The sequence below is a fragment of the Neopelma chrysocephalum genome, unplaced genomic scaffold (assembly GCF_003984885.1).
Source record: "Neopelma chrysocephalum unplaced genomic scaffold, ASM398488v2 Primary Assembly neopelma1_75, whole genome shotgun sequence".
Taxonomy (NCBI): domain Eukaryota; kingdom Metazoa; phylum Chordata; class Aves; order Passeriformes; family Pipridae; genus Neopelma; species Neopelma chrysocephalum.
In genome coordinates this window covers 4,882,816-4,895,526 of record NW_020897736.1, presented here as the reverse complement: position 1 = coordinate 4,895,526, position 12,711 = coordinate 4,882,816, and the positions used below count along the sequence as shown (strand labels likewise).

At 40.0% G+C, this 12,711-nt stretch overlaps 2 protein-coding genes across 3 annotated transcripts in view; both read right to left on the bottom strand.

Moving 5' to 3' along the window:
- Positions 1-684: 684 nt before the first annotated feature.
- On the bottom strand, positions 685-9,004 carry USP50 (ubiquitin specific peptidase 50). 2 transcript variants are annotated; one of them, XM_027688186.1, is made up of 8 exons: positions 8,901-9,004; positions 7,933-8,078; positions 4,624-4,820; positions 4,027-4,222; positions 3,255-3,443; positions 2,619-2,761; positions 1,575-1,704; positions 685-959 (listed from the first exon to the last, which is right to left on the bottom strand). In XM_027688186.1, the coding sequence occupies exons 3-8, from the start codon at positions 4,809-4,811 to the stop codon at positions 795-797; spliced, it is 1,011 nt and encodes a 336-aa protein (XP_027543987.1). In that variant the 5' UTR covers positions 4,812-4,820; positions 7,933-8,078; positions 8,901-9,004; the 3' UTR covers positions 685-794. The 2 variants fall into 2 exon arrangements, with proteins under 2 accessions (XP_027543987.1, XP_027543986.1); XM_027688185.1 differs by lacking the exons at positions 7,933-8,078; positions 8,901-9,004 and adding an exon at positions 5,381-5,529.
- A 374-nt stretch (positions 9,005-9,378) lies between these two features.
- The window catches only part of TRPM7 (transient receptor potential cation channel subfamily M member 7), a 52,532-nt gene continuing 49,199 nt past the window's right edge, over positions 9,379-12,711 (bottom strand). The window contains exons 35-40 of the mRNA XM_027688173.1: positions 12,125-12,408; positions 11,719-11,801; positions 11,181-11,386; positions 10,098-10,149; positions 9,901-10,007; positions 9,379-9,609 (exon numbers count right to left, since the gene is read on the bottom strand). Coding sequence (XP_027543974.1) covers positions 9,479-9,609; positions 9,901-10,007; positions 10,098-10,149; positions 11,181-11,386; positions 11,719-11,801; positions 12,125-12,408 — 863 coding nt within the window. The 3' untranslated portion in view covers positions 9,379-9,478. The remainder of the gene's footprint in view (positions 9,610-9,900; positions 10,008-10,097; positions 10,150-11,180; positions 11,387-11,718; positions 11,802-12,124; positions 12,409-12,711) is intronic.

Below are 12,711 nucleotides of genomic sequence, written 5' to 3'. Positions count from 1 at the left end.
CATTCCCAGCTTTTGATGTAATGGTCAGGATTCTATGTAATGACAGTCTGAATCATATTCACACAGTTTAAAGGTTCTCCAGGTGAAAAAAAAATACTATTTTGCATAGAATTGATTAGTTTAGAAACTTACTTGAGTTGCATTTTATGTGTTTCCCTGCTGTGGATTTGGGTTAGTTTTCCCTTGCTGATTAGGCTGGCATTTAGAAACCTGGCATCATACATTTTGAGCTTTTACCTGTTTGTGTGTGTCCTGCTGATGCAATTAAGACCAGAATTGATTGTTTTCCAGAAGCCTACAAGCTGCAAAAAAGTTTGCAGTGCTAGAGGAACAAAAATGACATTACTAGAATAATGTCTTTTTCTTTCTCATATATTACTGGTCACTTCATCCTCTGCTCTCTTCTGAAACACACACCCTCCATGCTCTGGTTCTGTGCTTTCACCTCAGCATCCTACTGTCAGTTCCTGAAAGGCAGCTTAAAACAACATAATATTCTTAACAGCAGAAAACCAGGAATTTTCAGGTAAGTCCATTTGTGTTCTTTTGAGGGATGCAAGAGGATTGTCATGGAAAACAACCATCAGACCTTGTGCAAATGGAGCGGACGCACGTTCCTGTACAGGCTCAGGGGCTGTAACTGTTCTCTCTAGGAATTACTTCTTGAAAGACCACAACAGATAATCAGTAATGGAAATGCTCTAGTTTATTGATGAAATAGGACTTGGCTAATGCTGCTGATGAATTCTAGTTGCTGCCCTACTCACTGTTGGTCTTCAAGGGCCAGCAGATTCTCAATCGTCTTGAGAGGTGTAGAAGAGGAGGTAAGCTGTGTCAGTCTGCACTGCAGAATCTGAGATCTTGGTGACCTGGACATCATCAAAGCTGTACCAGTGTTTGGTGGTTGAGTGCTTACAGAATGCTGTGTAGTGGCCATAATCTATATCACCAGCATGGTTCTGTAACAAACAACACAGTCTGTTAAAACCAGAGTCTCACTCTGTCTCCTCACAGGCAAACCGAGGAATTGCCCATCATTTTTCTTGTTTGCACTTGGAAAAGTTGGGAGAGAGGGTTCTAGCCCCCACTGGCCTACAGCAAAAAATGTTAATTCAAATAAATGCTTTAAAACAGAGCAAATGGATTATCATTATGCTTCTCTATTTTGCAGTTTTACATTTGCAACCCAACTATTAGCCCTGATTTTGGTCACTATAAGAGGGCCCCGCTTGCTGTGAGCAATGGAAAAAAAGAGACCATCTAGTCCTTATTTATAAACAGGATTCATGCAAGGTCAGCCTGTGAGTTTATTCTGAGGAGGCTCCAACCAGGCATTACGTGTCAGGAGTGCATGCTATTAAATTGGGGATGTTGGAGAAGGACAAATGATGACTTCTCTCGTCTTGGTTTACATACTGTTATTGGATTATGTCCATGGCAGGTAAAAAAAAAAAGTATACAAAAAACCATACATTAAAATATAAATCACTATACATAAAGTCCAAACTAACACATGCATCATCTGTTCCATGAGGGAGAGCATTCCAACTAAAAGCAGGAAAGGCAAAGCTTACCACTACGGCACTCAAGCTGTACACTGCATTGTAGGAAAATGTGGAGCTGTAGGAAGAGAGATCCAGATTGTGTAATGGATAGTCAACAGTGGTTGAGAGTTTCCTTCTGTGCTTGTCCTGCCAGGCAAACCTGAAATGAAATTTTGAATGATTTTAAATAACCCTCGACTTATTTTTGCATTGTAGTGGTTGCTTAACTGACTTTCCTAGGGGAAGGGAAAACCAACAACTGACAACACAGTGTTTGAAAGAGAAAGATCTCTATTAAACTTGTGTTTTACAGAAAGTGCACTAAACCCACAAGAGATGTCCAGCATTGCTCTCACTGTGTCCTAAACATTTTGGACTGGACTGCACTGCCAGTGTCAGCTCTTCTCTCATGCCAGGCTCCATCCCTCTTCCCTCTGTAACTTCCAGTACAAACTGCACTTTTAAACATTTGCAATGTGGCCAAGGGCTGCAGCTGGGGACCACAAGTTCTTTGAGCACATTGAGAAAAGCAGATGCTGAATGGAAAATTAAATCATGACTTTATCTTAGATAACATAGTTCTGGGAAGCCAAATCATCCCAGAGTAGTTTTCTCTATAGGTGGAAAGTTGTTTAGAAAAAATCCTTAAGAGTAAATTCAGCATCTGGCCACACGTGGCTAGTGAAGTCTGCCAATCCAGGAGCTCTTACACTGATGCACCTCTCTGTTTAGTATCCTCAGGTGTTTAGGCCTGATTTAGTTAAGGGATAAAACCAAAGCATAGTGTCTCAGCTGCAGTAATGACAAGAAAAACACCCTGTGTCGGTCCTGCACTTAGAACCCAAATTACAAGCTCTCCCACTGACCACAGGAACTCTGATTCCTAGGGATGTTTGACTATGAGCTGCTGCACTGATTGTATTTCTGTTACTGCCCATTTAGCTTTCAGGTATCACAAGAACTAAAAACACAGGTGTGCAGTGATTTTTCTCCTTCTATGCAAATGCAAGTGACTGTCCTTCACATCTCACAAATCCCAGGAACTGGCCATGTCCTACCCCATTTAGACTGTACCTCTTTAAGTGAAAAATAATGATCTGCGGTGCCCTGGTTATGGTGGCCTTTACTGTGGCATCTTGGTTTGTTCCACACCAGTAGCAGTGGATTTGGTTGTTCCGAGTCAGTGTGTCTGGCTGAAAGAAGCAGTCAAGACACTCCTGTCAAAGGAAAAAAATAAAATCAAAACCACTTGATCAAACTGATCTCCCTCCACCCCTGAAGATCCTAAGCAAAGTAAGAGATGAATTTGCCATACTTCAGAGCTCTCTTCTTAATTGGAGGTGTGATGCAGCAAGGCTGTCATTACAAATACACTTAAAAGACGAAGCAGCCAGCATTGGCTTCCTTTCTTCCCCAAGTGAGCAAATACTTGGGTGAGTGAAAGAAACCCTTATGGTTGCTATTGAACGATCCTGATGTCCCTCATCCCCTGCAACTCACGAGCGTTGCTCCTGTAACCCCACCAGCCTCTGTGGTCCTGAGACCAGTGAAGAAACAGCACTTCTCTAAGGAGCAGATCCAAGACTATCCATTAGCTCCCAGGAAACCCAAAGTAACTAAAAACCTGCATCTTTTCAGTAACACTCACTAGTCTAAGCCACCTCTTCCCACATGAAGCAGAAAGCAGCAGGAATGCATTGGCAGTTGTACCTTCAGAGAGCACACTCTCCTAGAAGGGATGGGCAGGGAAAGGACGGTGAAGCTCTCAGGTCTGTCGGTGATGGTGTTGCATTTCAGACATGTGATACCATAACTGAGCTGTCCCTCAAATAACTGTGTTATAATGGATGTGCCACTGCCACTCCCTCTTGCTTCTGCACCAGCTCTGTGTCGGCTTGACTATACAGAAGAAAAAAAAAATTAACAAAAGGCAGATAAGCAACTGTTTGAGTGCCTTCACTGGGTTTTAATGGTTGCTGCCACTGCCTGGGTAGGTCAGTTTTTAGTCTTGTCACAGAGCTTGATGTTTCATACAAGCAGAGTAAGTTTAATTCCTTTCCTCACAGAGAAATTTAACAAAAACATTATAATCTGGACATTTGACAGAATTTAACTGCTCAAAAAGCTCTTTATCAGTGGATCTGAAGAGGAGAGAGACATGAGGGCGTGCATACGTGAAGATCTCAGGCAGATGAGAAAGTAGAACATTGAGCGTGGAAGGAGCAAGGAGAGAGAAAGGTTAGGACAATGAAGCTACAGACAGCATTGTCATTTAAATTGGGGATACAATTTGACGCAGCATTAGACGAGAAGCAAATTAATAATTGTGTGTAAATGGGTCTGAAACAAAGGTAGAAAAGAGCAATTATTAGAGGCCCCATCATGGAGTTCAGGAGGACAGGCAATTATTACATGGAATGCTAAATCATGACATGCAGAGGGAATTGCTACAGTCTCCAAAACACCACAGCTGGACTCTTACCTCCTTGAAAGCCTCGTGGAGCTCATCCAGCACACAGATCAGAAACTCCTGCGCATCGTGCTGAGTCCTCCTGCTAAATGCTGGGTACCGCTTCCCAAAGACTGAATGAAAAGCCTCAGGGGAAACATAGTCAAACTCTCCAAGCCACATATCGGACATCAAACAGCCAAAGGCAGTTACAGACTCGCCAATCTCCCTTGGAAAAAATACACAGAAGTTTCAGGTAGAGTATGAAAAAATGGTCTCTCTGCCTTCAAACAGGAGCACACTATAGAAACTTAGAAAACACGTGCAGGTACAGCACAGCTCTGACCAGCCTGTCATTGGGTTTGAGGGACTCTGCAGATCCCAGGAAGCAGTAGGAATCATGGTTGAGGCAGCAGTGATTGTAACAGGTATTACCATCAAAATGACAAAAGAAGTGTAATGCTGAAGGTACCCAGCAAGGAAACAACCCAGGGCCTCAAAGGACAAGGAAACCAGCTTGTGGTATGTGACTCTTAACTGCTGGTGGGTGGAGCCTCACACATTCTCATGGCAACATGGATCCTTTGGGAGGAAAACAACAGCGCCAAGGCAAGAAACAAACCAACTCACGTGCGCAGGGCTGTGTTCCACCTCCCCGAGAGGAAATACTCCACCAGCTGGGGCAGGCTGCACAGGCACTGCAAAACCGCGTTCATGTAGCACGTGTTTTCCAGGTTCTGCAGGCCAGTGAGCCCTGGGTGACGGCTGCTTGTGTCCTCCATCTCTTCCTTGTGGGAATACTTCCATTTCCAAGCCATCCTTCCACCGACTAGGAAAAAAAATCCACAGCAGCAGAAATCTAAAATGCTACAGTGTTTTTTGTGTTATGCTCTTTAAAATGCCTCTTCAGGAGGCTGTTTCAGGATCTTCTTTATAAACTACATTCACATTTATTTTCATTGGGCTAATACGGTGGTGAAGACTCTGCCACACTAGGCTCTTCCCAAGATGGTGAGATACATCATTAAGAGGTATTATTTAAATGCCTGAGGTTTTAGAGTTATTCCTAAAATTCCATTCAGTCTTTGACTTCATATCCAATTACTCAAAATAGCTACCTTAAGCATTTCACCCTAAAGAATGCATATTATATTTCATTTCTTCTGAGGTGTGGTACTTAATATATTTTCTAAAACCATAGGTTGCAGTCCAGATGCTACTAATAACAGGTTGTTCTTTAGATTTTTGCTATGTTACTTATGTTAAGAAAATTCTAGTAGGTTTTTTTCTTGCTGCATGAGTCTGTCCTGGACCAAACTGTCCCCCATCCCTAATCAGGCAATAGAGAAGCTGAACACAAACACTACACCACCCAGAGGTGCTCACCAGTGTTGCTGTTCTTGAATTTTTAGAGGCTGATACTCTATTCTGAGGCAGGGCAAAGAACTTAGAAACCGCAGCAATCTCTGTAGAACAAGCCAAGCAATGCCCCGTGTGTTCTGTCCTGTGTTCCATCCTGTCACCCAAGATATTCCTGCCCCATTCCCTTTGTGATGTCACTTGGTTACGTTGGTCCTCAGGCAGGGGAACATGCCTGGCCCGACCTGCCTCTATCTCCTCCCTATGTGCCACCCAGAACAGAAAACCTTGGGAAGAGAGGGGCACCCGCCCATTGCGCTGAGCAGGGAGCTTCAGCCTGACCCACGTTTATCCATGTCTGCTCATATGCTCTGGTGGAAGGGCAGTGATGATGGTGTTGACCATAAAAAGATTCAACTACCTCAAAACATCACGCTTAATTAGTCTATTTGTGTTATGAAGATTTTCCTGGGGAAAAGTAAAAAAAAGGGTAGTGGCAGAGAAGTGGCTTTTATTTAGCTAATAAGACAGAGAAGTTAATCTCTGAATGCCATACACAGAAGAGCAGCAGGTTTTCCCTATGTAACATACAATTAGGGAAGTAACAAGTATTCTCAGAAGAGGCCCAGGAAACCATTTTAAAAAAATCCCTAATTATTTTACTTGTTAAACTTCAAACAAAGGATGTCTCCCAGCACTCTTGGGACAGCTGTCACTGCTAATTATCTCCCTAACTGGTTACCTGCAAACTGAGACACAAAAGCAACACCCCCACACAAAGTACTGAAAATCTGGTCTACATTTTTGTAAATGGAACTGGATATGCTCATTCCTACTTTTTGTGGAATCTGAATCAAGACTTTCACTATTTTAATGTAACATGATACACAAATTCACATAGGTGCTACCTACTGCAAGTTCTGGGGCTGAGAATTAACTACCATTACTCTCACCACAAAATGCATTACTTGCAAGGTAAAGTGTTAATTGTGAAAAGAAATACTAAATTATCAGAATTTTTTTAAGAAGCATTGTTACATGTAAAAAAATGCTATTTTTTCCCCAACCAATCTTTTAGGAACATTCCATATGAACTGTTACTACCAGTTTTTCTGTTGTAGTCTAGTCTTTTCCCCTTTCCAAAGTCCTGCAGTGTTAAATGTTATGGCATTAAGTGAGATGCAAACACAAAGAATTGAAGTGTAGGAAACCACTGTCACAGGCTTAAAAAACAAACCTCTCCTTTTCCAAATCACACAGCTGCTGAGCAGCAGCTAGAAAACCAGCTCCCCCAAGAGCTGTGTATTTTGTCACAACATATTTGGGATTGGTTTTCTCTGAAATGTTTCAGCACCCAAATAATGCAAGAAAGCAGTCAACAGTGCTGAATTGGGTGGATTAATTAATTAAATTATGTAGCTTACTTACTTCCCTATGTGAGAAATACTCTTTAAATACCCTTGTAATAGGAATCTCACTGAAGATTTCAGATTTTCATTAAAAAATAGAGAAGGTGTGAATTATATTCCTGTATTTAAAAACCAGGTTCTAAGAAGATGCACTTTTGTTCTTGGATATTACCAGAATTTCTAGTCCTGCTTCTACTTTCCTTCTCTCTGGTAATCTGAAGGAAATTTAAATGCTAAAGGATCACAACTCCTCTCTATTCATAGAGCACTCCCGGACTGATGAGGTTTCAACACAGAAGTGACACTTGATCTTCTCAAACAAATTAAATTTCATGCTCCTACTGCCCAACACCAGCAGGATGTGGCACTATCCAAACAGTGTCAGGCTACTTCTTCAGACCTACTTGTTTTTTTCTTTGCCACCACACTTTTCCAATGCCTTCCCTGAAGGACACTTGACATTTCTTATTTTTTTCTGCTAGTTTGTAGCAGATCACTTCTGAAAGTTATACATTTCTCCCCCCTTTAATTTAGACAAACGCTTCTCATCGTAATTCCAGCTGTAAGTCAAACAGAGTTAAGCCAGTGCTCATGCCAGGGAGATAGACAAAAATATGAACAGTGTTAACTACTCCAAGGCTTACAGGAATTTCCCAACCATGTTTTTTCCTTTTGGTTTTGAAAAAGCTTCAGGTCTGAGTCACTGCAACACTGAGCAGACGGAACACTCCCCACGGTCACTCACACCCATCACACAGTCACATCTGTTTATTTTGCTAAACTCCTGAAGACCAGTAACATGGCTGTAAAAACTGTGTTTGTCAGGAAACAAAAACTTTCCCAACCTTTACTTGCGATTTTCTCAAAATGTTTTTCCTATTTCATACAATGAATTTGGTTGCATTTTCAAAATTACAGAGGCTCCTCTAGGAATCTTTCTCAATTTGCAGAGTCAGTCACACATCCAGACTAACTGTTGCTGTTACCTGGCATTAAAAAGGTATAAATACACCTTGAATATCTGCCCATTCCCTCCCAGTAACAGGAGGAGGTACAGTCAGACATCTAAGAAGTAGCTCCTAATTAAACATTGTAGAGCTATTTTTGTCTCATTTGCTCATTAATCCCCTCACATGTGTTTGTCTACTATGACAGCTTTCACTTTTTTACCTCCCTAGTTTCTGGAGTTGGCCAAAGTTGCGGTACCTCAAAGGCGAACAACTGCTTTGATCCAGCATGGCAAAGTTTACTTTTCCACATAAAGGGTTACTTAAATTCACCAAAATAACCTTTCAGACTGAGATGGACAGCAGAAGTCTGTAAACAAGAATAAATTTATTTTAGATTCTTTAAAGATTTAATGATATACAAAATGTATACAGTATTATATCCTTATAACATTTTACCTTTCCCCATCAAACATAAAACACCATTTAAACAGCTATTGTGTTCGTGCCTTAGGTCTGTATCTATAAGATACACTACTCAATAAAAAATTTATAGAGCTATATACTGCCCTTTTAATTAAAAATTACAAATTAGTACCTATGTAACAAAAAAAAAAAATCGCAGCATGAAACTTCAGTTGGACAACAGTTTTTTCTTGCTGAATGCTCAACAATATTTGGGACAGTTAAATTACATTTTATTGGCATGAAGGTGCATTGCAATCTCCCGTACTTTACACAATGCTAATCCAACCCTAGTCTCTCTTAAGTAAGTACCACAAATAACATAACATTAAGGATGTTTTCTACACAATTTTAAATACATTTACAAGTTATGTGTACATTCGGTTTCGATATACTGGTTTTATGAGATCTTTGGAAGGCAGAGCTTCTGAAGCAGTCACTACGTACGGACGAGGAAAAGCACTTCCAACTTGTGTTCTTACAAGGCAACTTATTTGGACCAGCACATACTAATTCTTCTATTAAATATGATTATACCAGTCTATCATGGCTTTGTTACTATTTGACAGTGACTTGATAAAATTGAAATGTGTAAAACAAGAAATTTTTATTATGCACAATTAGGGCTCTATTCCACAAAACGACCAAGCCCAGCTTTACAGTCATGAAGCTGCATGAATCCTGATTCAGGAGACTCTCTCTCTTTTGGAACAGATCAAGTTCCTACCTTCAACTTCATTCTGTTGGCATCCTATATACACCTCATTTGGTTCTGTCCTCTTCAAAAGGCCAGATTAAAAGACACCTGGTGAGGAAACATTAGTGGAACACTTCCGAAAACACTCTAAGAATACTCTGGCATTACAGAGGTAGGTGCTTTCTCCTGGTTTTGCTCATTGACAGTAAGACAAATGCCAAAAAGACAAATGCTTTACCTTAAAACATCAACTACTAAAATCCTTTTGGTGGAAGGCATATTTCCCACCAGAGGACTAAAGAAGGAAAATCCTCCACTAAACCAAAATAAAATAAAAAATAAAACTTTCTGTTTAAAAAGCCCCTTTAAAAACACATCTTAAATACTTCTCATAATTCAACCTTTAGAATGATCAGCTGCCACGCCGCTCTGTAGATGGTTATCACAAGTTGTAAGGTCCTTAGATTATGGACCAGCCAAAATCCCACTTATGAGACAGTAATCCTTCTTTTGACATGTCTTTCTTTTAATTATAGTGAAGGACAGGTAAGTGACAACTTTGTGATGTTCCATGAAGTTTGAGTGGAGCCATGGATTTGGTCACATCATTAGAGCATCAGACGAATAGAACCAGCTGAATCGGATTCTTTGGTGCAGCTTCCAGGCTGAATTGTCAATTCAGGGGAATCATCCTGAGGAAATATCATCTTGTCAGGTGTGTAATCATTCCTCTTCAGATCTGTACAAACAGAATGAAGTCATAATGATTACTATTTCTTGAGCTAGTAGAATCAGTGGGGCATAAAAGTCTAGCAAAGAATTGGGTATGCAAATGTAAAGAATTCCTAGATATGTAGTGTCAAAAAAGGGATGCTTTTATCACACATGTAATCAGAAACCCAAAGTCAAATTACAAAACCACTGTTTATTACTTATTCCACCTCCACAGCATGACTTAACTATTTCATTATGTACCATACAATATCTCATGACATAAGTGTCTCAGAAGAAGAAATTCAGCAGCTCTTACCAGGAAGTTTGAGTTTCCTGCAGCAGGAATTGCAGTGGTGCTTTGCTCTGAAGTTTTTTATTGCATCCTCTCCCAGATTGGCCGGACCAAACACCATATCATGAGACCTTAGAAATAAAGTGATCATAAGCATTGGTTGCATCTGTTCTCTGTCTAGTGAAAATTTTATAATACTTTAAGTCTTTCTTTAACCTTACCTTTTTTCTCCAGCTTTTATCACAGAGGGATCTGTCAAATTTTCACCCACACCTTCAGAGAGAACATGAAGAAAAAGTTAAATCTGACACATTTCTGATTACATAAATGCATTAATATTGAAAAGCATTGGAATCCTTAGCTATGACTTCTCAGCTTCCCCAAGAATAAAAGCAGAAAAAAATCCCCAACAAACACAACCCAAACTATATGATTCTCTATTCTTACAAAATTGCTCCTAAATGAACACTTAATACTTCTCAGATTTCTTTCACTTATTTTTACATCTGCCTGCAATTCCTCACCTGAATTTTCACCTGTGAGAAAATTTCCCTATATAGCTCCCACAGCCAGAATATCTGGCACACAGTTCAGAATAAATACAGTTTACCATATTGGCACTGCATGAATGCACCAAAAAAATGGAATTTTTACAGCACATTTTATTAGGAAAATATGTATATATTTCTATTCTCTGTGTTGTTGTAAGATTTAATGCTATATTAAGAGCAACAAAGCTGCTGAAAGGTCTGGAGCACAAGTCCTATGAGGTGCTGGGAGGGAGCTGGGGCTATTTAGCCTGGAGGAAGCTCAGGGGGACCTTATCACTCTCTACAACTCCCCAAAAGGAGGGTGTAGCCAGATGGGGGTTGCTCTCAAGCGATAGGACAAGAGGAAGTGGCCTCAGGTTGCACCAGCGGGAGGTTTAGATTGGACATGAGCTAAAATTTCTTCACTAAAAAGGTTGCCAAGCACTGGAACAGGCTGCCCAGGAAGTGGTGGAATTACCATCCCTGGAGGGATTTAAAAGATGTGTAGGTGTGGCACTTGGAGACATGGGTTAGGGGTGGACTTGGCAGTCCTGGCTTAACAGTTGGACTGAACGATCTTAGAGGTCCTTTCCAATCTAAATGGTTCTGTGATTAAATCAGAAAATCATAGATTTAAACTAATTAGGCCAAGAAGAACTAAATAATGTTTGTTATTTATTACAGGCATACAAATTCTTAACAAAATGCTATCAAGAGAAAAATTCACATACACCTATCTTGGCCCCAATCCCAATTTCAAAATAAGGACATTACCTTGCAGATCTAGTACCAACAATTCTCCTCTTGTATATTCATATGTCCAATGGCTGAAAGCCAGCATAACCTCCTCCAGCATGTTAGTTGGGATTATTTCATCACCATTATTGTTGTTATATTTTCTAAACTCTCCGGTCATGCACTCTTCAACTGCAAACCACTGGCCAGCAGAGTGGCAATATAACAGGAAAACTTCCAAGAACCTAGTAAAAAACATACTTAATGAATATATTTCCAAGATAAGTGACAAATATATCATTACTATTAGATTTTTATTTGATTTATTAATAATTTAAATAATTATAAACTATTATACAAAGCCATTTAGGTTATATCACACTAGGTTAGAATCACTGCAGTAAGTGTCAGTGGAAAATACTGCCAAGGATAATTCTGCTTGACATATTCACAGTAATATTCCAAGACATATATCCACATATCAGTACCTTAATATAGCTGATGCATCTGTTAACAACCCTGTAAGGCAACCGCCTGTGTCAAAAGCATGCACCATAATGGCAGTTCAAATACTCACCTTGGAGAGTATGGGATGGATTTGGGCTTCATTTGATTGAATGCAAAGGTGAGCTTCTGTGCTGCTCTCTGCTGCTGAATTTCCTACAAGTCAAACCCTTCATTAGCTGCATTGCAGAGCAGGGAACAGTAAAGAGCCAAGCAGGCACTGGGAACGGTGTCCACTCCCCCAAGACAGCGTAACAGATTACTTGCTTTTTAAATTATGTCTATGTTTTAAGAGTTTGAGCTCTTTGATTAAATAAGCCTGGAGTGGAGTTTTTAACCCTTTAGATTCACACAGAACCCCAGACTAGCCATTTTTTTTCCTTTGTGTAGTAAGTATATACTAGTTCTTGGGTGGGAAAATTATTTGTTTAACATATAATGCGTGTCCATGTATAATAATTGACAAAGATAAAACTTACTCTTAAGCACAAGTGTAGCACAGTGTCCTCCTTGTAAATGCTTGACCAAGTATTCACAACTTCAGGAAGAAAAGACTTGATGATATAAAGATGCCCTGACTTCAGGATATCATATTCTGACCACGTGCACACTACTTTAAGAGCTCGACGTAAACCTCCTCCCATCTCCTCCTTACTTAAAAATTCAATTTTAGCACAGAGTCCTAGCTGTGACCAGGAAGACATGCTGTTGTTCAAGATGCTGGGAGAACTTTCTTCAAGGCGATACACAGTGACTGGTTCACCTGCATTACAACACGAAATTACTGCATTGAATTTTCCAAATTCAAATTTAAAAGCACTGAAAACCTACTGTCTTTTAGATTACAAGATGCTGCAACATTAAGTCATTATTATCATCCTGAATTAACAAAAAATTTAAACTACCCTGTAGGAAGACCTCTCTCCAACTTTCTTCACACAGCTGCAGAACAGTACAGCAGCTTTCTCCTCCTAATTAGAACTATTTATGACACTGTTCAAACACTAATGTTTGTTTATATTTTATACGAGTCAAGACAACTTAAAGGAATCCTTCCAAAATTTGT